General features: G+C 35.9%; 2 protein-coding genes across 13 annotated transcripts in view; both read left to right on the top strand.

The window, feature by feature from the left end:
* plcb1 (phospholipase C beta 1) overlaps nucleotides 1–9,771 on the top strand; it is a 50,030-nt gene extending 40,259 nt beyond the window's left edge. The window contains exons 24-33 of one of the 4 annotated variants that reach the window (XR_014534220.1): nucleotides 589–724; nucleotides 892–945; nucleotides 2,589–2,808; nucleotides 2,905–3,085; nucleotides 3,263–3,339; nucleotides 3,426–3,515; nucleotides 3,749–3,806; nucleotides 3,912–3,998; nucleotides 7,278–7,969; nucleotides 8,048–9,771. Coding sequence is in view for 1 of the 4 variants with exons in the window: in XM_083545487.1 (XP_083401613.1) it covers nucleotides 589–724; nucleotides 892–945; nucleotides 2,589–2,808; nucleotides 2,905–3,085; nucleotides 3,263–3,339; nucleotides 3,426–3,515; nucleotides 3,749–3,806; nucleotides 3,912–3,998; nucleotides 7,278–7,478 (1,104 nt within the window). In the remaining 3 variants the exon portion in view is untranslated. Of the gene's footprint in view, nucleotides 1–588; nucleotides 725–891; nucleotides 946–2,588; nucleotides 2,809–2,904; nucleotides 3,086–3,262; nucleotides 3,340–3,425; nucleotides 3,516–3,748; nucleotides 3,807–3,911; nucleotides 3,999–7,277 lie in introns of all 4 variants that reach the window. The other 3 variants (XR_014534221.1, XR_014534222.1, XM_083545487.1) reach the window with 3 other exon arrangements.
* Nucleotides 9,772–14,456: 4,685 nt separating this feature from the next.
* The window catches only part of plcb4a (phospholipase C, beta 4a), a 37,217-nt gene continuing 24,180 nt past the window's right edge, over nucleotides 14,457–27,493 (top strand). For 6 of the 9 annotated variants that reach the window (XR_014534223.1, XR_014534224.1, XR_014534225.1 and 3 more), the window contains exons 1-6: nucleotides 21,140–21,291; nucleotides 23,094–23,174; nucleotides 23,319–23,378; nucleotides 24,691–24,834; nucleotides 26,966–27,045; nucleotides 27,282–27,335. Coding sequence is in view for 6 of the 9 variants with exons in the window: in XM_083545491.1 (XP_083401617.1) it covers nucleotides 21,208–21,291; nucleotides 23,094–23,174; nucleotides 23,319–23,378; nucleotides 24,691–24,834; nucleotides 26,966–27,045; nucleotides 27,282–27,335 (503 nt within the window). In the remaining 3 variants the exon portion in view is untranslated. The other 3 variants (XM_083545488.1, XM_083545490.1, XM_083545489.1) reach the window with 3 other exon arrangements.

The raw sequence follows: 27,493 nt of genomic DNA on the forward strand, positions 1-27,493 counted from the left end.
CACATGCTTCCTCTGAGATATGGCAAGCCATATGCCAACCACAACTTTCAGAACTGCAACTCATGTTCATGTTACAGGGCAGAATAACGCACTTGTGAATTTATCCACATACAGAAGCACACTCTTTTGCTTATATAAGCTTACAAAAATATCTATGATGCCTAGTATTGCTATGATTAAAATGGGGAAGAATGTATCTCATATCTTCCTCTTAGACAGCACAACCTTTTGGGCTTCCTGACCCATGGATGACTGAGGTATCATGAGGATTTTACTTGCAAGCCCATGGGTGGACACTTTTTTGACACCTCACCACACACAAACGCACACACACACACACACACACAAACACACACACACACACACACACACACACACACACACACACACACACACACACACACACACCAAGGTAAATTATTTTTACTTGTTTATATTAATGAAACTTTATTATGTAAAATGTTTTTCTGATTGACAGTACTGCAATGCATTGTTATGAAAAACTCACCAAAAAAAAAAAAAAACAAGGGCCAAAGTCTTTATATATGTTTTCAGCATGAGTCATCTTTGTCAACTCTTGTTTGTTAGACTGAGTCAGGTGTTGAGCAGGCTTCAGAGGCAAAGAGTGAGCCTAAGCCTGCACCTGTGGAGAACGGCCTGAGTCACGCTCTGAGTGCGACGCCGAAACCAGCGTCACAGCTCAATACACAGCCTCAGTCCACAGGTAACAGCACCAAATGCAGTACTGTCACATCTTCAAACAACTGAAAGCTGGATGGATTTCTTATTTCTGCCATTTTCAGTTTCCAAATTACATGGATATTAGGAGAGTGAAAATAGTCTGTTTGCATATTCACAAACATGATCTGTACAGTTGTTTGTCTGTTTCAGGCACAGCTAAGTCTGCAGCGAAGGCTGAAGATCTTATACACAGTGTCCTCACTGGTCAGTTACACACCACAATGGCTTTCAAATGTCATGCTATTCCTAATTACATCCACTGTTCAGGAAAATTACTTAATTACAAGGAATTTTGCCTGAACCCCTATAAAATCTTTGCTTTTCATTAAATAGATTTAGATTTACCTTATTTTTGACCTGACTAATAAATAATCTACATACCGTATTTTTCGGACTATAAGGCGCTACTTTTTTCCCACGTTTTGAACCCCGCGTCTTAAACAACGAATCGGCTTATTTATGGATTTTTCCTGGGTTTTTCTCGGATTCACAAACTTCAAGCCAAAAAACTGAACCCCATAACATTAGACCAATGAAATTTCTGAACGGAAACGAAAAAACGCACCTCACCCCACGCACACACCTCACCATTCCAGCACGACGATGACAAAAGATAAACTCCCCAGAGAAATCCAGTGGTACCTTGACCTACGAGTTTAATTCGTTCCGTGGACGAGCTTGTATCTCAAGTTGCTCGCACATCAAATCAGTTTTCCATATTGAAAATACTTAAAATGGCATTAATCCGTTCCAACCCTCAAAATGACACCCCGTTTTTATGTTTCATGTTATTAAATTGGAAAATACATTTCTAAATATCAAATCTTGTATAAAAACATAATAGAAAGAGTATGTAAAGATATAATAAGGTTTTATTCAGTGTATTTTCCTTGGAGATGAGACGACTTGAACTAATGAAAACGCTGGTGGAGTGTGTGTGTGTGTGTGTGTGTGTGTGTGTGTGTGTGTGTGTGGGGGGGGTTAGAGGCGATAGGCAGAGGAAAAACTTGTTTTTTACTATCACTCCTGTACACTATGTATCCCTAAACTTTAAAATTAAAAAAACTTTTTCTTCTTTGCTTATCTTAATTTTCGTCACAATTCTCGCTTTCTGGCTTTGCTTCGCCATCTAGCAGCGGCGTCTCGAGCTCGTACCTCAATTTTTTGCTCGCGTAACAAAGCAAAAAAATCTACCGAGTGACCGCTCGTACCTCGGAAAACTCGTACATTAATGCACTTGTAGGTCAAGGTACCACTGTAGTTGTGAAAGGAAAGAGGAAAACAGTGAACAATGACTTACTTGGTCGGTTAGTGTTTAGATACAAGCCGTTGTAGCGCGTTGAGTCTGGGTGAAGCGAGAGCTCACTAAAACTCCAGTTGCAACACAAATCATATAAGCACAGAGAGGTATCCAAAACTCGTGCTTTTTTATCTTTCTTGGCAACAGCGTTATGGGTTAGTCAAAGAAACTTAGAAATGAGCATCAGAAAATAATAAGGACATATTCCTCAGTCTCACACGCACACACACGCAGCAATAGCGGTTGAATGCAGTGACATGCTTTTCCCAAAATACCGCTATGCTCCTAATAGAAGCGCAACCTATTTCATTTACTGTCTTTCTTCAAAGCCTGTGTAAAGTTCATTAGTTTCAGTGTAGACACCGGCTTATAGACAGGTGCGGCTTATTTATGTTAAAAATAAAAATATTTGTAAAATTCAGTGGGTGCGGCTTATATAAGGGTGCGCTTTATAGTCCGGAAATCACGGTAGTCATACAAAATCAGTTTGATAGATTTTTCCTACACTTCTTTAAATTTGAATTGAATTGAACATTTCCCATCGTAGAGATGGAAGCTCACACATTAGAGGAGCTAAAGCAACAGAAGGTGTTTGTCCGGGAGCAGAGAAGACATTACAAAGAAATGAAGGAGCTGGTGAAGAAGCATCACAAAAAAACCACAGAACTGATCAAGGAGCATACAGCCAAGTACAACGAGTTCCAGCATGACTACCTCCGCAGACGAGCCGTGCTGCAAAAATCTGCAAAACGAGATGGTAAGAAGAGGTAGGTCTCCATTCTCTGCTTAATTCCTTCTCAAAAATGCAAATATGTATACTGTAGCTTGAAGATGGATGAACAGATTTGAGCTCTGCTTCTCAGGTGTCTGTCTTCCAGTCCGGAGCACGGAGCCTCATTTTTTGAGCAAGAGCTAGCAACTCTGGACCAGGAGAGTGGGCAGAAACTGTCTGAGCTAAAACAGCAGCAGCAGCAGCAGCTCCTGAACCTGCGTCAGGAACAGTACTACAGTGAAAAGTACCTGAAAAAAGAACACATCAAGCAGGTACAGTGATGCGCTAATATCTTCTACAGGCAAAACAATTCAAAATCAGGATCTTTATTGATACACAACATACTTTGGTAAAATCTCTTTTATAAAGTATAAATAGATGTATATATGGAAACACCTTCCAAAATCTGAACGTAAAATGTACTATGTTCTATCGTACCTATTGAACAGCTAATGGAGAAACTAACCCTGGTTACTGAGGAGAGTCAAAGCAGCCAAATGAAGAAACTAAAAGACTTGTGTGAAAAGTAAGCTCGATGTGAATAAAACATTAAAAAGCACTGCCTCTCATTTAGTCCCAGCATGGGCCTTACTGTTGTCTTAATGTTTACAGAGAAAAGAAAGAACTGAAAAAGAGAATGGACAAGAAAAGGCAGGAGAAGCTGAATGAAGCCAAATCAAAAGAGAAACACTTGACAGAGGAGTAAGTAGTAAGGAGAGGAGTTTGTTTTCTTTTGTCGAATCTAAAAAAAAAAACAACAAAATGCAAAATTTTGGATTACATATGAGGTAATTTTAGTAAGGCAGATAGTGTCCAGTAGGTGGCAGTGAAAGTCCATATTTGTTAATATCAGTTAAAAGGTGACACACATTTCCTGTATAAACAGAATTCAATCTAAATTGCTATTTTTTTAAATAAAATGTCTATACTTATAGGGAAAAGTTGGAGATCAACAGGTCGTATGTTAATGAAGTGGTACAACATATTAAAAGGGTAAGAAATATTATGTCACACAGAGGTGGCTGAGTTCATAGGCAAAAAAAACAGCTGTCATGCCCTCAACCTGATTTGTTTTTGTGGTTTATATTCTTTGGACAGCTGGAAGACGCTCAAACCAAACGACATGAAAAGCTTGCAGAGAACCATAAGAATATTCTTCAACAAATAATTGAAGAAAAACCAAAGGTATGCACATCATTTTTGAAAACTTTAGAAACTGCCCTCTTTTGAACTAGCATGAAAGACTTGATTGTGCTTGTGTGATGTATGATAATGTGTGTGTGTATGTGTTTGTGTGTGTTTAATTTTTAGTGGTTTTTTAGCCTTCACAACAGCTAGCTTCATCAAACATCCACCAAAATCACTGATTTTGACATCCACCAGAATCACTGAAGCAATATTACTTTCATAACTATTGAATAAATCATTGAATGATGAAGGTTAGCATCTGGGATTCACATATATAAATAAAATCTGATAGACACTGTGACCTCCTTTAACTTTTTTAGTGCATCATGACAGCATGAGACTGCAGATGTGCACAAATTTTATAGTCATTGTGAAGGAAATAGGTTTAAAAATGATGTAATGTCTTCATTTCTCTAAGACTCAAAGTTACTGCACTTGATTTACAGGCGCTTGTGCTAAAAATGCATCAATAATGCATCAATCAAAAACCACAGAGCAATACAATTTTACCAAGCAATATTGAAGTTAATCCAACTAACCAGATGAACAACAGGCAGGATATAAAAGCAGTGGCAGGCTGTGCATTTGGTAGCTGGCCTTCAGTGGGTACTTACCTGACTTAATCCACCTCTTAATACCACCATTATCATGTTGCGAATATAGAAACCATCAATACTATACAAAAACGCAATTTAACAACGAGTGCCATTATAGAGATAGAGAGATAGAGAGAGAGAGAGAGAGAGAGAGAGAGAGAGAGAGATAGATAGATAGATAGATAGATAGATAGATAGATAGATAGATAGATAGATAGATAGATAGATAGATAGATAGATAGATAGATAGATAGCAGGCAGGCAGGCATTTTACATATGGAGTGTGAATAACATTTTTACTAAAGCAAGTTCCAAACTGGTACACTGCAACTGTGCCACCTACATCATCTGTTGCAGTTCCGAATCAATTTTTGTCTAATAACATGACAAAAACATTAAGAATTTAAATACATTATATATACATATATTAAATACAACCTACACACCAATATTTTAGGAGTTCAGTACTTTTGTATTTTGTATTCTGTGGATGTACCTCTTTCCCCCCAGGGTCCTGTAGGCCTCAGGGCACCTACAAGCACATCTGCTCCCAGTGCTGCTCTGACCAAATTATGCCATTAAGAATGAACAAATTGCTTTGCCTTTGAAAAGTAACTCAAAAGTATCAGTATGCTGTATATATCAGGGTGTGCGATTTGTTAATTTGTAAAAAATAAACGTGTTAATGGAATTTGCTCAATGCAATAAATGTAAATGTCATTTTTTTTATTGTAAAAAAAAAAAAAATACAGTAAAACAAGGGTGCATTTTAATTAGAAATTATACACTGCTGTTATTTTGACACATCGACATATCTATAATATCTTAAATACATCTTGTTGTACAACTTCCACCACTAGGTTTACCCTACAGGCTGCAATTATGTAAAGAAAAACTGGTACAAGAGAATTGGCAACTGCAGTGCACTGCATTGACCTAATATTTAAGATAATAACAGCAAAAAACACACACACTGACCACTGACCACAAGTAATGCATGCTAGTTACAGCTAGTTAAATACACTTTACAGTGACATCAACCACCTATCAAAATGGATTAGTCATTCGAATTGCAAGTCACTGATATCAAGCTGTCTCAAGCTGTCTGCGTAAAATACATACATACATATTTCCATTTTTTCTTTTTTTAAATCATTTTTGCTAATATCGCTAAGGAGGACATTAGATATAGAACAGAGGCATTTATTTCATTTACTGGTAGATTGATGAACAGCAGGGTGTGTAGATACAGAGAATATGAGATAAATTACTGATGATAACCAACAGCCAATATTTACATTCCTAGAATCTGACTTCCTGAGAGGCAATGTTAGCTACAGAAATCACTACTCTAACCTGGCATTAGTAGAGGAAACATCTAACAGGCAAATAAGCTAGCCTTGCTTTAACATTTAAATTGTGTTCCTGACGTCTAAGAATACACATTAGCCTATAATGCATAATTTTATACACATTTCTGCATAATCCAACATGGTAAAACATTTTATTTAGGCTGGGCTAGGAACACTCATTACGTTCCACACTGCAGTCTGGTGACTTATCTATATTCAGCATCCAAATCTAGCTGTAGCATTATTTACACTGTAGGGAGTTTTTACAATATTAACACATCCAAGGGAGTTTTTTCTTTGCTACAGTCACCATGGCTGCTCATCAGGGATAAATACACATCATTCACCTTAACTCTTAAATTCTGTAAAGCTGCTTTGAGACAATGTCTGTTGTGAAAAGCGCTATAGAAATAATCTTGACTTGAAACTTGACTTGACTGTGTAGCATGAAAAGATTACTGCGGATATGGGTACTTGTTTTTCTGTTTTATTTTTCTACATTATGGAACAAAATGCTTTAAATTATTTAATGACATATAGCATACAGTCACTGGCTATATGAAATTCATAAGTAAAAAAAAACCTTTTTTGTTCTTAAATAAGAAGAATTGCATTTCATTACACTTGAGTAATCTATTCTTGAGTATAAGTATAAATAATTTCAGTAACACTCAAAATAATAATAATATGTAAGTCAAATTGTAATTAGGTACAAATCCTCAATATTTTAATAGAAAAGAGGATGTCCAAGGATATTATTGGCAAAAGAAATTACTCATAAACTCTTTTTTTTATAATTTTGAGTTGAATTTAGCATTATTGTCATCTAATGGGATTTTCAGGCTTTCTTTACATATTTATCTAGAGTCACTAATACTGTGGTCAGTACTGTAGTATACTAACATCTCTACACAGAATACAGTGTGCTATAGTATACTCTTAAAAAGTCTCTTATAAACTAAACGGTTCTTATATTTCTTTTTATATTTCTATGCCATTTTAACCAGACATCATTCATAATGTTAATTATTTCCGATGACTGATTTCCATAACACTTTGTACTGGTTTCATCTGGTAAACAGTTCACCCTCTCAAACGCTGATCCTATAAAAGGCTGTATTATCGACTTGACATGTTTATTGTGACCTTTTACAGACTGTAAAGTTTGTGATTAGGGTGTCAGCTTGGGAGCGATGATTTTGATTCATGCGTTATTGAGTAAATGTTAGGTCAGGTGTAAATGTTGTGGAAGGCCATTGGCATTTTCCGTGGAGACTCTTTAACAGCATGTAGATATTGAGTTTGTAATGGATTTGATCTATGCGCAGCTTCAGAACGAACTGGATCAGGAGTATCAGGACAAGTTTCGTCGGCTGCCAGTGGAGATCCAGGAGTTTGTGCAGGAGACCACGAAGCGAAAGACTGACGGGAACGATCAAGAGTCCCTGCCTTCTTCTAGCACACTGGAGAAACTCAGCCATAAGGGAGCGCAGTCTGAGGACGATATGGAGGACGAGAAGAAAGACTAACAGAGTGACGCATTAAGAATTCCACTATGTTACAGGCACTCTTCCTAATTCATTTTGCCATCGATAAGTGTTTATTTATTTATTTATTTTTTTAAGTTTTGACATCTTTGTCACTAATGCGTTCCAAAGAATGTCTGTGGGTGGAGGATAAAAGGGATAACAAGCAAGAAATCACTTAGAACAATTGAAACACATCAACCATTTGTTTATTATGTGTGCAATTTACTGAGTTCTCAAAATAGTACTAATTGGATTTTTTTCGGGTCAAATGCATATTACATGATATTTAGTTTAGCTGTAGTTATGGTGTATGGTGTGTTGCACATGACTCACAATCCCTAGCATATGTTTATGGCCAGTAAATAATCATCTTGAATAATGTTTGTTTGTTTGTTGTGTGTGTGTGTGTGTGTGTGTGTGTGTGTGTGTGTGTGTGTGTGTGTGTGTGTGTGTGTGTGTGTGTGTGCGTGTGTGTGTGCGCGCGTGCGTGCGTGCGTGCGTGTACGTGTGTGTGTGTGAGAGATATGGGCATGCAGGGGCAGGTACCATATACTGTAGCTTTAATTTAGCATTTTTTTAAAATAGTACCTGGAATTAATTTAAAATATTATTAATTATAAATATGATTTTATTTAATTATTAATATTCTTGTAAGCACAGATGGCTTGCAAATAATAAAATGTTATATTTTTATTATTTTATGTTATTATATTATTATTTGCTGCTGACATTGTTTTATTTTATTTGATCTAAGATTAATCTGCAGAAGAGTATAGAAGTAACCATTTTTCAGAAATGCATGAAAAGGTGCATTTGCAATCAGTTTGTGCATTTTGTAAATTCAACTGTATAACTTATTATGTGATGTAATTAGTGTTAAAACATTCTTTTTTTTGTTGTTGTCTTTTTACATATTTCACACAGATTTAACTGTTTATTTCCCAATTATTTATTTTACTAAGAAGCCAATTTATGACCAATTATTGTTAATGCATTCCTTTTCTATTTCATTATTTGATAAATATATACAGTATTATATCAGATTTACCTATTTAGTAATGAGGTAATGAAGTCAATATATTGATATCTTAATGCAGAAGGGGAGAACTATGGAAATGCACTTTGGAGATCATGAGGTATTTGTATTATTATGCAATCTTTTTACTAGAGGGAGATTCCTCTTTCAGTATGTTTCCATTTCCATCGGTTGACCATAGGATGTGAAGCATGGATTCAGTGATGCCAAGTAAAGTATTGTGATGATTTTGTTCCAGAATATGCTTCCCCATACTTCCTCTGTTGCTCTGATTAAAGCACGTCTGTCATTTTCACTCTCTATTTATATAGGTTTGTTACATTAAGGTTAGAGCTAGGTTTTAATTTAAGTTTTGACTTAATTCTTACAATCATGTATGTGTGTTAATTATATCCATGCTCTGTATTTATTGCAATATATGACTGCTATGGACCACTACATTAAAGTGCCAAACAATTGCCTATTACAGACAGGTTCTAACATGAACCCTCAAACCCATTTCGATCTCTTGACTAACAGTTTAATTTCATAATGTATACAGTATGATGATCCAGTTTAATTTGTCATTCAGTTGTCATTAGATGCAATGCAATATGTTAAAAACTATGGCAAAAAACTCCATGGTTGTATTGCTGCATCTATAAATGCTATTAAACCAGTATTTAAATCTGATTTCCACACTGAATAGGTGTAAGTTAAAGTTCATGTGTTTACACATAGGAACAATTTTATTGGATTACATCATATGATTTTTTTGTACACAATGACTCTGTGCTGTTGTTTTCTTTTATTTGACCAAACTGTTTTTTTTTTTTTTGGGGGTTTTTTTGCAATGTAAAATTACTTGAAATACTTTTATGACTGGACTAATTTTTGATCGTTTTGAAGTGATGTTCTGTGCCTTTGAATGTTCTCAGTGTTAGATGTGGAATGTAAAATGTTGATGTATAGAGCTCTTCTTTTTGTATAAACTGTGCACGCACTTTTTAAATGTTTATACTAAAGATTTACTTTCAAATTCTTTAAATGGCAAACTATTGACTGTGTGTTCTATTGTGTGCCACTTTATTTATTTCTAACATCAATTCCATTCAACAAACAGACATCATTTAGAAAGCAAATATTTACTAACATTTGATTTCATCGAACTGTATTATTGGTACTATAGTATCTGCATCTTTAAAAGATGAATAATGAATGTAAGTTGTGCTTGTGCTGTGCAATGGTTTTAATAAAACATTTTTGTGAAATGTGGAAGTTGCAGAGTACATAAGTGTCTAAATCACCTAGTAGTTGTGTTTAGTATACAATGAAGTATGAATCTATACTTATACAGTATAGTATACAATGAATAGCATATAATGAAGAATACAATTCAAATCCAAAGTGTGTGTGTGTGTGTGTGTGTGTGTGTGTGTGTGTGTGTGTGTGTGTGTGTGTGTGTGTGTGTGTGTGTGTGTGTCTACAACCATCTAATTGTAATGTTCCAGCACCTAAAGTGGCCTCTGTGTTTCTCTTCAATATTTCAAAATATTTCCAACTAAGTAGCCATGAAATAGATATTAACTGTGTTAACATTTTGAATTTGTAGATTCTGTTGATCATAACACAATTTTATATCCATTCCTCAACTTGTATTTTGCCTAAATAATTACTACAAGTAGGTGAATTATTCGTTTTTTTTATTTAATATTTTATATCATTTCATATTTTTTTAAATGAAAGAACAACATACTTTTTGTTCATCCAGTTATGTTTAATGTGCCTTTAAATATTAGTTCCTGTTGTCACTTCCATTTTAGCAGCTATAAACAGTCATTCCATCAGCAGCCTCTTTATTTTCTCTCAAGATAATAAGACAAATAAAACACAACTTATTTTGGGCTTTATTAGTGTTGATGAGAGTCGTCTGGGTTCTGAGTCTCGGAGCATTTTGGGTCACAACTTTGTTGTGTTGCACCTCTGATCATAGCAGGTTTTAGTTATGAAGATGCTTTACAGAGGATCTTTGCCAAAAAAAAAATCCTATGTGAAGTCAGCATGCAGGAGGTTCTGCAGTGTCAAGATAACAGGGTTCTGTAAGTAGGTGACAAATTACCAATTTATATCAAAGTGGAACTAACCTCTCTGTCATCCATCTCCTCTCACATACTTTGAATATTTGGGGGTTTTTTTCTATGGGAGAGGTGGGTGGGGTTAAAAAGTAAAGAGTGAACCAAGTTAGTGTTCATTCATTCATCCATTCATTCGTTGATTCATTCGTTGATTCATTCGTTCATTCATTCAATCATCTTCAGTAACTGGTTTATCCAGGTCAATGTCATGGTAAATCCATGTCATAGATTGTATCTCTATAATAATATCATAATTGACATGCATGACAGTAATATTGGAAATCAAAGAAAGATTCCAGCTATCATGATGGCTATCAAGTTGGAAAATGTAAATGTCAACATATATGCACATGATTTAAGATATGACAGTGCAACTTCGTTTTTTAGAGCTATTTCACAAAGATAGAAACCAGTAATGATCTCTTCTGCTGTTTAACCCAGAGAACATGCATGCTCAGCTTATAAAAGGATCATATAAATAAAATAATTTGGCAAAAACAGTCATGATCATTAACCGGGTTGACAAAATTTTTTTTGTCTATTGTTATTTGAAAATTGTTATTGGATCAAACTTGAGTTAACCCTAAGAGACTTTAAATTATCAATGACCTGTTAATAACCCCCACTATCCATCCATGTGTTACCCTATAAGCAGGTGGTTTAATTAGTCTACACTACACTCATTCAGTATTTAAGTATCAATTTAAAACGTGTTGTCCAATAATGCTGGGCAAAATGCATTAATACGTAGCAACTGTGACGTTTTACAAAGGCATTACTCGTATTTTAAATAGCAGGGCTGCAGATTTGTGTATATTGGCCAGTAAGGTTCATTGGTTATTTTAGTCCAAATCATTAAAACATAACATTTATCCTTATAAATAAAATTGGGTCCTTATAATTTGCATCAGTGCGGTTTATTTCTGGGGGGAAAACGTGATAAAAGATGGCTTTTGTTTTAATCATAATTCGATTTTTTTTTAAATATGGTCGTCATCCTCCAGAGGGCGCCAACACCCTACTCCAGAATTGCTCGTGTCTCACATGGAGGTGCATGCGCAATATTTTCCTGATTCGAGCGCACGGTTGCTAAGGGATACGTGGCTGTATTGTCGCGCGCGGACATGCCACTGAGACATGTATTTGCTTTTGTTTGTGTGTGTGTGTGCGTGTGTGTGTGTGTGTGTGTGTGTGTGTGTGTGTGTGTGTGTGTGTGTGTGTGTGTGTGTGTGTGTTTGTTATATTTCATTATATTAAACATTAAAACCTTTTAATCATGGATTATATGTCCGGTTTGCTCTGTTCTGTACCATATGCACTTGCTGTATTTTAGCAGGTTCAGAAGGCTCGTTGGTGTTTAACAATCTGGGTTCATGCCCCCCTGTATGACTTCAAACACCTGCCTCTACATGGCTCTGAAAAACAGTAGAGTAAAAGCGATGCTCAACACAAAGAAATCCCACATGCTTTATCTGGAGGTGATGACATTTTGGTTGGCCCTCAGGCATTTCTGCCTTCCTTATAGGATCATCTCATCCCTATCAAGATGGACCACAGTGGTGTCACACAAACATGCAGAACAGACACTTTCTTTCACTATTTTCACAGAGCAGTCTTCACCTGCTGTCCCTCCTGGCAACTTATGTTTCAGGTCACTTCAATCTGCGAGCAGACCTTATCTCCAGGGATAACAGTCTGGTGACAGAATGGAGGCTCCACCCTTAGGGTGTAAAGCAGATATGGGATTGATTTGGCAGATTGATCTCATCTCATACAGAGGAAACATGCACAGGAGCAGTGTAGACTTCCGATGTGTGGAAGAATAGAAAGATTGGTCAAACTAAACTTTCTATAGGAGTGGGTGGGATTGGTCAGAGTTTGTGCTGGAGCAGGTGGAATTAGTCTTATTTTTCTGGGGGGAGCAGGTGGGAAAGATAAAGTCTGCTAGGGCAGATGCAGTTGGTAAAATATTCTGCAGCAACAGGTGGGATTGGTCAAGCAAACGCCTCTTTTATGAGCAGGTAGATTTGGTCAAACTCTCTTTAGGAGCTGATGGGATTGGCCGAGCAATAGTCTTGATGGAAGCAGGTGGAGTTGGTTGAACTGTCTTTAGGAGCAGGTGGGGTTGGCCAAGCAAAAGTCTCTTCAGGAGCAGGTGGAATTGGTTGAATTGCCTTTAGGTGCAGGTGTGAATGGTCAAACTGTCTTTAAAAGTAGGTGGGATTGGTTGAACTGCCTTTAGAAGATAGTTATATTGTTTGAAATCTCTTTATTTGCTGTGTATGCATATATAAAATGTGTAATGTAATGAATATAACATCAGTACATTTGATTTGCTACTAATCAATTAAATCTATGCTTGATGGCATGTGATACCTTAAAGGAAGACTATCCCAAGAGCATCTGAAAGCAGTGTGAGACTTGTGCTCAGAGATGGCAAAAGTACACACATCCTCCCCTGAAGTGGAAGTACAGATACTTATGTTTTTAAGGACTCTGGTAAAAGTTGAAGTACTGACTACATGTTTTAACTTAATTAAAAGTAAAGTATGAGCTTTAACATGTACTTAAAAAAAAGTCACCATAACTATTACTCAGGGCTGTTGTGAAGGCCCTAGACAAAATCTATATTGGCTGCCCCCCAGCTTTCTTCCTTTCTCCTGTCTGAATAAATAAAGACCACTTGAAACAAATAATCTCTAACCTTTTTATTTATACAAAACCTGTTCTCAGTACCTTTTATATATTTTCTTAAATCTTTATATTAATTAAACAAAAAAAAAAAAAGAAGAAAGAAAATTCTAATTTTGTTTTAAAATGAATTTCTCAGGACTGTACAACCACAATATAGAACACAAGCAGAGAAAAGATGATGATGATCAGGTGATCAGGAATGTCTCTGTTCTCAGTCATGTTTACATCGCTGACTCCCTCTGTCTCATCCACGTTAGCCAAACATCTTGTTGCCTTCTGGCTTGCTCATTGTTAGCTTGTAAACTAGTCTACATCTGTGGTGTGTGTTTCCAGGAAATGATACACCAGTGGGAAATTGAAAAAGCCGCACAATGACAAGAAATAGGTTGATGAGGTTAAAACGGCACGCAATTACAAGAAGAAATATTGATCATGTCACCAAATAGATTCAAACTAAAGTAACGAGCCTGTTTTGAAAATTTAAGAAGTAGAAAGTACACACATTTGTGTAAAAAAAAAAAATTATACTTCATTACTTCCCATCTCTGACTGTGCTTTATTAGACCAGGATCAGATTTGTATAGCCACTACTGATATACCCAGTACTGACATTGTGATATTGCTCTTACCTGCATGTGCTCCACCCTCCCTCCCTCTCTCTCTCTCTCTCTCTCTCTCTCTCTCTCTCTCTCTCTCTCTCTCTCTTCTCTCTCTCTCTCTCTCTCTCTCTCTCTCTCTCTCTCTCTCTCACACACACACACACACACACACACACACACACACACACACACATTTTCTCTCAATTAAATAAAACTGTATTGCACACACTTCTAATATACACTTTTGTGATTCTATACAATGATTTAGTTTCAATATTGCCATCAGCTGGTGTACATGAATCTCCTGGGATATCTCAGAACATGAGTTGATGAGTTAAGATTTCTAGTGGATTAGGCAATTATGCTTTTACTTTATTGAAGTCTAATGGTACCACACACACACAAACAAACAAACAAAGTCACCGTCGTTTATAAAACCTCTGCGTTAAAGGTCACCAAACCACGTGCATTAAACCAATTTACCGATGTGCGGCGCTGTTTCCGGGTCTCTCTTAAAACACATAATGTAAGTGCACTTCAGCAAGCCGCCAGTGTGGAAATGAGGACAGGGCCGTGAACACACTCGGGCGCACACACAGGGCGAGTTTTCCTCTGAGGCAGCGGCGCGGTGCGGCGGGTGAGTGCATTTTGCTCACACAGCTCAGACTGGAGTGACACACACACACGCCTTCAGGCTTCACTGACTATAATTAAACTTTACAAACTTGCTTAAAATCTGGGACATGTTAACGCAAATGTCAACATCATCATCATCATCATCACCTACATCATCAACAGAAAGTGTACATGCTGACAGCCACTTGAGCTGTGGCTGCATGTTGTTTGTTTTTTGTTTTCTGTATTCAGCTTCATAAGGAGGCAAGCCTTATATATATATATATATATATATATATATATATATATATATATATATATATATATATATATATATATATATATATATATTTCCAGCCAGTTTTATTTTAACCTGCAAATCTGGTTTATTTCACTATCACAATATTTAATGATGGTCGATGATGGTTTGCCTAGTTTTTGAACGTTTTCCCCTAAGAGCATTCATGAGGATAAGTGATTCTGTAATTCAGGTTAGTGTTACTAAGTGAACTTGGCAGAGCAGTTCCAGCCATTACCAAGAGGAACCCAAGATATGCAAATGTTTCCTGCTCGTGTTATCAGAGGAGACAGAATTCAGCCTGTCCTGTATTGCTCTTGTTTTCTCGAGCTGCTTTGCTTAGTAGTTTAGTAAGAATTTCACTTGGTGCATGGAGTGAAAATATGCTGTATATATGGAAAGTTCTCAAACTTTTTTGCAGCCATTTAAAATTGTGATCTAATTTTGTTATATATAAACATAATCCATTCATCAATGCATCTGCATTTATTTTTTTGTTTAATTCTGTTCCTTTTTTCCAAAAATGATTCGAAATTAGAGCCTTTTTTATTTTATAATTTATGATAAATTTAAGTCTCTCATAAAGAGTGTGGTAAAGAAGCAGTGAAATTGTTGTACATGAAATGCCCCTGTGTGTAAATTGTAATGGTAAACAGTAAGTATTTTTGCTTGGTTTATTGAGCACATTTTTATAAGTATCTGAACTTATCAGTTTTTTTTATTTATTTTGGGAATCACTACAATTTATGGTGTAATATCTTAATTCTAAAATAAATTAAAATACACTCTCCCAGTGTGCCTGTAACGATATTGAATGATAGTACATCATTCAATATTAAACCATTCTCTCCTTATAAAGATGCAGGAGAATCAAACACTGAACACTTAGCCCATACTTAAGTTCATTCAGAAGCAAGTACTTTTCTACTTTTATCAAGGACAGCTCCAGAATAGTAATCTCTAAACACCATTGGGGGGGAAAAGCAGTGGATCTTTGCTATATAGAGACAGGTCTCTCTTGTGTGTGAAAATGTTCATCTTAATGAGTCTGGTGTAATAAAGGTAAAAACATTGATTAGTTTATCCCCAGTTATCACTTTTTTTCTGGTCAGACTGCTAGACGTATGGAGAAAATATAGCCTAAATTCAATCCCAGTTTATTTCAGAGCACAACACACACACACACACACACACACACACACACACACACACACACACACACACACACACACACACACACACACACACACACACCTAAGGGCAATGTTACACAGAAAAATCCATGTACTTTCATATTTTGGAGGAAAAAGAGCTTTGGTGAAACGTATGTATTCATGGGGAAAATATCCATGTATCCACACCCAAGTTTAGGATCAGGGACTGTAGAAGTGCGAGGCAGCACTGCTGAAAATAATCTATATATTCATATTCATGAATATTATTTCAAATCAAAATTAAATTTTATTTGTCACATACACATACACACACATACAGAGTACGACATGCAATGAAGTGCTTTGTAAGACTGTTCGGCATGAGGAAATAGGATGGGGAGAAAAATAAAACAAAGAAAAAAAGAAGGCAGATAAATAAAGCATATAAACTATGTAAAATCTAAAATATATAAAGATGATTTATGTTATACTTTTATATCATTTTAAATACTGTGCATACAGCTCCAGGTTTGTATTGTATTGGAATAGATCAGGACAGCTAATGTTAGTCAGGTACTTAAAGGCAAAGACTAGGAAAAAAAAAAAAACCAAGACTATCCTTAGAGCATTTAAAATAAATAAATAAATAAATAAATAAATAAATAAATATATATATATATATATATATATATATATAGAAGTATATATATATATATATATATATATATATATATATATATATATATATATATATATATATATATATATGTATATATATGTATATATATATATATATATATATATATATATATATATATATATATAAAGACTACTTCTGCTGGGCTTTATTATAACAGTATCAGATTTGTATAGTCAGTATTGACATTGTAGCAGGAACATACCTATTCATGCTCCACCCTGTCTTGGTTTCTCTCTCACGTACAGATTTCAGGTGCAGGCACCTGAAATCTCACAAGAGGAAGTTGCTGGCTTGTAGCAACCTGTAACTCATGCATACTCTCTGATGGCAAAAATTAACTTGAATTTTGTTTTCTAGATTATGAATCTTTAAAGGAGCACCCAAAGGGTAAGCTGTGCAGGGTTTTTTTCTTTATTCACAGCTTCTTAGATTCTGCACGAAGAATATGAATCTGTACAGCATATTTACTGCATTTGGCCTTGAGTCTATGAGAGAGGGAGGGAACTGCATACCAGTAAACTTGAAATGTTTAGCAGTCACAGAGGCGATATCAGGTGATGCCAGTTTTATTTTAACCTACTGGCTGAACTAAAATGATAGAAATTACATGTCTGCAAATGAATTATTATTATTTACAGCATGAAAGAGTTTTGTGCCTTGCGAAACCACAGACAAATTAAAATTGTGTGTGTGTGTGTGTGTGTGTGTGTGTGTGTGTGTGTGTGTGTGTGTGTGTGTGTGTGTATACTGTATGTATAGGTGCATCTCAATAAATTAGAATATCATTAAAAAGTTGATTTATTTTAGTAATTCAATAAAAGAAGTGAAACTCGTATATTATATAGATTCATTACACACACACACACACACACACACACACACACACACACACACACACACACACACACACACACACACACACACACACACACACACATTAAGAAAAGAACTCCTAATATCAACTCATTATTTGTATAAAAGACACCTGTCACAGAATCACCCTCTTTCATTTAAACCTCTCGACCACAATGGGCAAGACCAAAGCGCTGTCAAACGATGTCATGGCCAACATTGTAAACCTTCACAAGGCTGGAAAGGGCTACAAGACCATCAGCAAGAAGTTTTGTGTGAAAGAGACCACTGTGGTCATGATAATTTGAGAATGGAAGAAATATAGGATTATCGCCCTCACTCTGGAGCTCCAAGCAAAATCTTATCTCATTGGGTAAGGATGATTTTAAGAAAGGTGAGGGATCAGCCCAAAATTACACAGGAGGATGCTTGTTAATGATCATAAGGAAGCTGGGACCACAGTCATCATAAAAACCATTGGTAAAACACCAAGGTCCCTCTGCTGAAGAATGCACATGAACAGGCCTGTCCGAAGTTTGCCAGTGAACACCTGAATGATTCAGATAAGGCTTGGGAGAATGTGATAAAATCTTGGGTGAGAACCTTCTGGCTTCAACCAGAACACTGAAAATAGGTCATGGATGGGTCTTCCAGCATGACAATGATCAATAACATACAGCCAAGGCAACAATCTGATGGTCTTGTAGCTCATTCCAGCCTTGTACAGGTCTACAATCTTATCCCTGACATTCTTTGACAGCTCTTTAGTATTTCCCATGGTGGTAGAGAGGTTTGAATAGAAGAGGTTGATTCTGCGACGGTTGTCATTCGTACAGTTAACAAGTTGATATTTGAAGTTCTTTCTAAAAGGGACAGGACTAATTTGGGTCTGTGGGAGTCAAAACTCTTGCTGGTTGGTACTGGATCAAATACCTATTTTACTTGATCAAATACAAATTAATTTATAACCTTTCTGTTAATGTTATTTTATGGATTTCTTTTTTATTCTGCCTCGTTCTGTTAAAATAAACCTACCATAACAATTCTAGACTGTTAATGTTTTTGTCTTGAACCATATAATGGTATGCAATTTTCTTTCTTTCTGTAAGAGGACATTGAGACATTGCTTTGATCAGGAGAGCAAGAATGATCAAAGGATGGTATATTCCATTATAGTCTTCCCCAAACCTTTTAATTCTCTAGCTTTCCAATCAAATCATCTTTTTCCAATGAGGTTGTGTGCTTTTTGAGAGGAGATGTATAGATTTGCATCTACATGTTTCAGCTCTTGCATGCTAGGAAAAACTCAGAAATTGCACTCAACACCAATAACTGAATAAGTGCCTCCATCTCAAAAAGATGGTCTCATTCTTAAACAAAAATAAAAATGTTTAGATTTGCATGTTACTGCAGTATAGGAGGAATCAAATACTTCTTGATGTGCTGGAACTGGGTTACTATTACAGTTTTTTTCCTATTGTAGTAAACCCCATCACTGATTGCTTATCTGACTGCCTTTGTTAAAGATGACTAACTTTGCTAAACATATTCACACCCACACAACTCCAAAATCTACATCTTTGTCAAAGTCTGTGGGAGGTTGTAGCTAAGTGTTTAAGGCATTGGACGCTGGATTGGAAGGTCATGAGTTCAAATTCCACCACCATGAAGCCGCAACTGCTGGGCCCTTGAGCAAGTCCCTTAACCCTCCCCTGCTCAGTTGTAAGTCGCTCTGTATAAGGGTGTCTGCCAAATGCCATACATGTAAATGTCTCCATCTTGGTCTAGTATCATTATACCTTCACTGAAGATAATACATTTTTATCATTTATTTGTATTTTTTTTAACTCGCAGATAAACCCAAAATAGATGAGAGCTATTCTAACCTTTTCTCACAGCGCTGAGTGCATTTTTGCTTTCTTTTCTGAACAAGCCTCAGCCAGGTCAGCAAATTCTTTACATGAGATTGTCACTTCAGGCCTCTTATATTCTCCCAAGAGACATTCGCTTTGACTAGAACACAGGAAACATAGCCAGTGTCTACAAGATTGATTTGAGGCATTTAAAGTGAAGTGTGACAAGTAAATTGAGCATTTAAAGCTCTGCTACAGTCCAGGCCTAAGAAGTAAGAGCTAGAAGATGTAAGTGTATACCAGCAAACTGTTTTGTCATCTATCTTGGCTTAATACTGCTTTTTAACCGTACTGACCCTAGAGAGTGTTGCTGGCTGATTAAGGAATCAGGTACCTCAATTCTAAGCACATGTCTGCAGTTTTTTGTTCTACTTGAGATGTCCAGTCAGAGAAAAGTACTAAACCAATGTCCATTACAATTAAGAAGCCAGTGAAACAGAAAGGACAGAGGGTATAAGTAGAAGAAGGTTATTGAAGTAATCTTCAGTCTCTGCTCTTTTCTTCAGGAGCTTATCAAAAGTGAGCCACAGCTGCTTCTTCAGCATGCATTATTTGGAGCTTAATTCCATACCTATGAGGACTTGTACACACGCATGATTGAACAGCATACATGTTCCATAATAATCAGCTTGACTCTCCAGTGCTGAAGGCTTTCATGATTTTAACGGCCTGAAGTGTTTGTAATAGACACCACTTGGTCCATTTTTTCGATATGCTTTTTGACCACAACACACATCCAAATTTAGTAAGCACAAAGGAGCTGTTTTTTTCAGTGAGCAAAAAGAATGTGGGGTTTATTAAAGAAACAACACTATTTCCTGGCCAATAAAATCTGCAAGCAAAAAAAAAGGCATGTCATTTAAGGTCATGAGAGAGCTCATCAAATTGAGTTGAATTTAATGAAAAAACTGGTCTTTGTGAGTGTTCTAGTGATTTAAATAATTTTGTACACATAGTCTTCTGCTTGAATCTCTTTCCCTCCTATTTGTTAAGTGTTTAGTGCATTTGTTAGTTAGTTATTTTTTTGGTGTATGTTCTGCCCTATGATAAATGTATGTCCTAAAACATATTTTTTTGTGTAGGATCTGTCCTCGGTGGATTATATATTATGAAAATCTGAACCTTTCTAAGCATGTTCTTTTTGAATTACAGCTTTAATCTATAGCCTTGCTAAAATAAAGAGTTCGGTCATTTTGGTTTACACACAGCATATAAAGAATGTATAGGATTTTAATGTGGAAAGCAATTGTTCAGAAAAGAAATGTTTAACATTTTTAAAATGTTAGAAACCCTGTGAAAGCTATAATTAACAAGTGGAGAAAATGGAGCACCAGAGTTGTGCATACATACCCACGCATACAGTATATAATCTATACTGTATATAATGTATTTCATGAGTGCAGCCTCATTTGTGCAACAGGAAAATGATTTAGTTGAAGGCAGCATTAGTTTCTGGTTAGAAAAAGCAATTATAAAATTTTAGAAGCTGGTTTGAAAATAGTTTAGGTAAGAAAAGTATTTTCAAGCAGGTTTAAGAGAAAAATATATTATATAAATATGTTTGAATTATTCTTTCATAATTAATAAATACATATTTATTTATTACAGCAGCAATTTATTATAGCACCTCCCATTCCCTGTATTTACAGATGCTTGCCTTGGTTTGTATTCTCTGCTGGTACGTCCTGTGTGATGTTAGTCGCTCCTTTTTCTGTCTCTTTTGTTGCCTTATCTTCTTCTGTCTTATAGGACGAATGGCCAAAGCTTATGAATTTAACTGGCAGAGGCTGGTGCCTCATATTATGCAGGAGGGGGAATATTTTGATCGATTCGATGAGGTAAGGAAATTATTTGCTTTTTCTTCTTTGGATCATGCTGATTTGTTTGGACAAATGTTTATTTAATATACACAAGTTTCAACTGCATGATGCTTATTTTCTAAGAACATAATGTCCACAATGTCTGGGGAGCAGAACCCTACTTAATTCTTTAATGGTTTAACAGAACTGCTTAAGAAGCTTTTGTTATTTTATTTATTTTTTTTTACCTTATGAAAATAAGGTATTCATGTACTACAAATATTCAGCTTGAATATTTTAACAGAGTTTGTTAATTCTCCAGGGACATTAATGCTCTGTGTGGATATTCTATAACAGCAGTTTTTGTTTTGTACACTGACACATCGACTCTAAGAAACTATGCAAATATATTGAGGCCCTTAGTCCAAAGCAGACATTCGTGCATTCTGCATCTTCAAAGTCATCTATAGCTGAAGACATCTGTGTTCTCAAAAGTCCTTTGAGAATTCCTGGTCAGTCCAAGTTAGTTTATCTTGGCCTGAATATTTTTGGAAGGCTGTTATTCTCACGTACAGCGTGTGAGTGACCGGACTAAAGCTGTCAAACCCGAGCATGGATTTCCCATGAGGACCATGGATCACTTTGGGAGTTCTTTCTCAACTGATATATAAAAAAAATGCAATTGAGCAGTGTTTGTTTAGTTAGAAAATATCCTCTAAACATCTTCCAAACTGTGTTGGTGCACTACAAGATAATCTTAAATTGCCTGTTGAAGAGTTTCCCACAGTACCTCAGAAACAAGGTCAATAAAAGGCCACTGGATCCAGTACAAATTTCCAGTAAGATGCATTTTTTCATGCGTCAAATGTTCATGGAACCCTGACATAGTTTGACATTACACTGTAATATTAAACAAGCAACAATTATTAAAACAGTTTATAAATGTTCTTCTCTGTAAGTCGTTTTAGGAAACAAATTAAACAAAAAGCAAACTTGGCAGGCATCAGGACAGCAGGCATCAGGACATACTGTTTGTGTTATTTACTTTTAACCACTCACTAGCTTCTCAGCTCAGTGTTTTTTTTTTTTTTTTTTTAATGCAGTAGTTTTGTATCATGCAGTAATGTAAATCACTTACAAGTTTGATACAGTGCCTCTCAGGTAGCAAACACTGTTAATTAGTTAATTCAAACACTGGAATAACATCTGAAAAAGAAGAACCTCACTGTTAATGTTAAAATTAAAGAAAAAGACCTGTACAGTTGTAAGCATGATGTTCCTCTTGGAGGACTTGTAGAAATATGTTTTTAAACATTTATTTAGATTTCCATTAAGTTTTTGTCTGGTGAGAAGAATAATAAGATAGCACTGAAGGATACATGCACAGAGAATTTCAAATTGATGTCTTAGAAATTGTGCTGTCTTTTAGTCCCACTGTCTTTTCATCAGCTAAAAGGCTTAGAATGCAGCAATATTGCTTTTGAAGCTTTGTAAATGGATTAATTGAATATCTAAGTTGTCATTTAAAGCTAACAAATGACATTTTGCAAATATGGACCAACTTATTTAGAACGAAATTAAGAAATTCTTCTTTTATTTATTTATTTATTTATTTATTTATTTATTTATTTATTTATTTATTTTAGATTTTAAAATGCTTCTCGTCTGCTGTCTTGTACATTATATAATCTTTTGTGAAATACTGGTGAAATACTGTTGCTTTTAGTGTTATTATATTATTTCTGTTTCTCTTAGAACACAGTATGGAGATTTATTGCATATATTACTTGCCCATAACTATCTAAACAATGTTTTTTGTCCTGTGTTTATCTTTCTCTTAGGATCCATTTGTCTTTGAGCCGCACTGTCTTTTTAGAGTGGATGCCTTTGCATTTTTCATCACATGGAAAAGTGAAGGAAAGGTATTAGCACAACTCTTAGAATAATACAATACTTGATAATAATTTCTCTGGTTTGCAGAAACACCGAATGTGTGAGCCTACTATACTCGTGTACTGCTTTTTGCTTTTCCATTATATATTGATGTTTTGTTATGTTATCTATAGGAAGGCCAGGTTCTGGAGTGCTCTTTAATCAACAGTATACGGAACACAAATGTGCCTAAGGTAAAATCATTAATGTATCTGATTTTTGGTGTTATTGCCATAAGTATCTTAATCAGAGGTGTCAAAGTCATTTTAGTTAACAGGCTATATCACAAACACCAATCAGCTGTACCATTAAAATGCATAATATTGTCAAAACAGCTCTGACCCATTGAGGCATGAAGTCCACAAGACCTTTGAAGATGTGCTGTGGTATCTAGCACCAAGATGTAAATTGTGAGCTGGGACCTCCAAAGATCAAATTTGTACATGTCCAGTACATCCCATTGATGCTGGATCAGTTTGAGGTCTGGGGAATATGAGGCCAAGTCATCTCTGTCATGTTTCTCAGACCATTCTTATTATTAAATTATTATTTCTGCACATGAATGAAAGAGGCCACTCAGTAATGCTATTACTATGAAGATTTGTACTTTGTCTGCAACCATTTTTTTCCAGCATTTTTTTTACCTCATAGTGACTTTTTGGTACCATCCCATAATGTAGTGATCCACACTAACCTCTCTATTCACATGATCATATGCTTGGTGGTAGACATGGGTTAGCAGGGGCACTCTGACTGGACTGGACTGCATCTACAGTTCTTACATTTTTCTGTTATAGCCAGCGATCTGTGCTACAGTAGCCCTTCTGTGGGATCAGACCAGATGCCCTTTTTTTCCTTTGAAGCCTTGGCCACAGATAGGTAGATGAGTAGGTGGGTAGATAGGTAGGTGGGTAGAGAGGTAGATAGGTAGGTGGTTAATAGACAGGTGGGTAGACAGGTAGGTATGTAGGTGGGTAGGTAGGTAGGTGGGTAGACAGGTAGATAGGTAGGTGGGTAGACCGGTAGGAAGGTATGTTGGTAGGTAGATAGGTGGGTAAACAGGTAGATAGGTAGGTGGGTAGATAGGATGGTGGGTAGACAGGTAGATAGGTATGAGGGTAGATACATACAAAGTTTGACATTCAACATGTAATGTATATACAAATCCCACATGCAAGGTCAAAACTGTCAAAAAACAGACTTCATATTTATATATGTACGTCATACATAATATCTCACCTCTTGCTTGCTGTGGATATCTAAAAGGAATTTTGCCCTGCTACTCACATTCATTCTAAGACGTGAATCCCTTTGGGAAGTAGCATTGTGGAAACTGGTGGCAGCTGGCATTGATTTTAAATTAATTTTGTGGGCCAGATTAGAACCTTCATTGGGATGATAATGGCCATGGGCCACATGTTTGACATCCCTGATCTAAATCATAATTGTTTTATTTCATATATTCACTGCACATTGTGTATTCAGTTGTGCTTTTTGTCTCTGTAGGATCCAAAGATTTTGTCAGCTTTCGAGACCATCGGGAAGTCTGAGAGTGACTTAGAGGGCAGAATCATCTGCGTATGCAGTGGCACAGATGTGGTTAATCTAAGCTTCATGTACATAGTGGCACCCACCATTAGCATTGCAAAGGTAACCTAACCACTCAGAAAAAGTCACAAAATTCATCCTGAAGTAAACTATGTCCCCTTCTACATTTAAGATTATTTTCAAGGAAGGATGAGTACTAACCTAAAGTACCAGTACATTTAAAGACCTCACACTAAAGCACTATAAGAGGCATCATCTGTTTCCTGGTATTTTTGGCAAAAATAGCTGCCTAGTAACTCAATGATGTGATGGAGGAAATGAGGGAAGAATGCAGGAAAAAAAAATATCCATCTAGAAATGTCTGTGGCATCGTTTTTTCACATCAAAGCACAAATGTACATTTTATAGTTTCATATCCATCCATCCATCCATCTATCCACTGTCAAAATTACCCACCGACCCAGTACTGTCAAAATTGTTTTATGCAGATGTGGAAAAAATGCCTTAAAGTAAGAATATTTAACAAAATAGAAGTGTTAATTGTTTTTTGTTTGTTTTTTTATCACTGAATAAAATGTAAAATAAATAAACAGAAGAAAAAGCAATATTGGGTGTGACCACCCTTTGCCTGCAAAACAGCATCAATTCCTTACACTTGCACACAGTTTTTGAATGAACTTGACTGGTAGGTTAAGATCTTTTTGTCTCTTCATGTAATCCCAGACATACTTGTTGTGGAGATCAGGGTTCTGTGGTGGCCAAAACATTACATCCAGGACTCCTTGTTTATATCTATACTGAAGATGCTAAATGACATTGACTGTATGTTTGGGGTCATTGTCCTACTGCACAATAAATTTGAGGCCAATCAGATGCCTCCCTGTTAGTATTGCATTGTGGATAAGTATCTGCCTGTGTTTTTCAGCATTGAGGACATAATTAATAGTGATCAAGTGTCCAAATCCATTTGCAGAAATGCAGCCCCAAACATGCAAGAACCTCCACCATGCTTCACTGTTGTATGCAGATACTTATTGTTATTTTGACTTTGATTTTGAGATTTTATAACTCATTAGCATTAGAATGATATTGTTCAGTTTAGTTTAAAGATCATTAAAACTAGTAGAAGGCCGGTGTATTATGTAATGATACATGGCAGTATTAGGGTAATGGAATGTTTAGAGGATAATAGACAAGGTGCTTTGTGTAATGTTATTAGTAATGGCTTATATTTGAAAAATATTTGTATTAATATGTTATCTGTATGAGCTGTGTGTGTATATATAATATATATATAATATATATATATATATATATATATATATATATATATATATATATATATATATATATATATATATATATAGCTGATAATATTCTTATATCTCATGTTGGGTATTTAAAATTGGGTTAGGCATCAATAAGTGTTCAGCCTTAACCCCTTCAGTCATTGCTGTACTATAAAAATTCTGTTTATGTATGTTGTTATGTTTAAATGACTGAAGAAAAAATAAAATAAAATAAACTAAAACTAACTCATTAGTCTAGGGCACCTACTGTTATTTTTCTGCAATTCCAATCGTTTTCATGAATAGTTGAGTAACTGCTGTGCTGTGCTGTGCTGTGCTGTGCTGTGCTGTGCTGTGCTGTTCTGTGCTGTGCTGTGCTGTGCTGTGCTGTGCTGTGCTGTGCTGTGCTGTGCTGTTCTGTGCTGTGCTGTGCTGTGCTGTGCTGTGCTGTGCTGTGCTGTGCTGTGCTGTGCTTGCCATGGTGTAAGACCTGTGACATGACACTGTGTGATTTCAGGCCTCGATTTGGTCGTCTAAACAAATAAAAAAAAAGATTCCTATAATTCTAAAATAAAATGTGTAGCGTTTGATTGCTGGTTTGACATGTTCACCTACAGCTGATTGATGGCAATTGAATGAAGCCAAAGTGTAGTCACAACAAATATTGATTTTATTTTCTTGAAATAATATTGAAAATAAATAATTAAAACATAAACAAACTGTATATTTAAACATCAATGGTATTCTGAAATCTTTTATTTATTTGCATGTTTGTTTCTATGGGTTTCAGTTTGTTTTTGTGTTCATTCAGTTTTTGGTTGATTGGCTGGTTATTTATTTATTTGCTTATATATTTGTCACTTTCACTGCACTGCTGCACTTGCTGGAGAAGTTTTCTCTTGCCATATGCTAATTTTAGCTACCCATTTACACTCTGTTCACAGCAATGGACTGACAGCTTGCGCTTGCTGATTCACAACACTCGTGCAAACAATGTGTGCCCGATGACCTGTCTCAAGAAACAGTGAGTACCAGACTTCCACTGGCAAACAGATCAATTAAGCCACCCAAACAATTTTTTTAATGAAATGTTTTTCATGATTTAATTACATTTTCTTTAAGCCTGCATCACAATTAGAGCTATGATTTAACACTCCACTCTGTATCAAACATCATCACACGTGATTCTGCTGCTGCTTCAGTATTTATTTGCTCACATGGTGTTTGGATTGTTATTTAAAGCCATTCTTCTTTTGGTAGCTGGATGAAGCTGTCATCTTTGACCAATGTGAGTGGAAAAATCCCAGTGAGAAGGTACACATGCTCAACTATTTGATTAATGCGATTTCTGCTTCAAATAAATAAGTCATGCGTAGAGTGTGTCCTGCTGCTTGTGAAGTGGTCATGCTGAGAAGCGTCAGTGTGATTAGTCCGGTAAAGTTATTTTTGGATGTAATATCTTTTTTCCTTTT

This window comes from Silurus aristotelis, assembly GCF_946808225.1.
Source record: "Silurus aristotelis genome assembly, chromosome: 6".
In the NCBI taxonomy this organism is placed as follows: Eukaryota; Metazoa; Chordata; class Actinopteri; order Siluriformes; family Siluridae; genus Silurus; species Silurus aristotelis.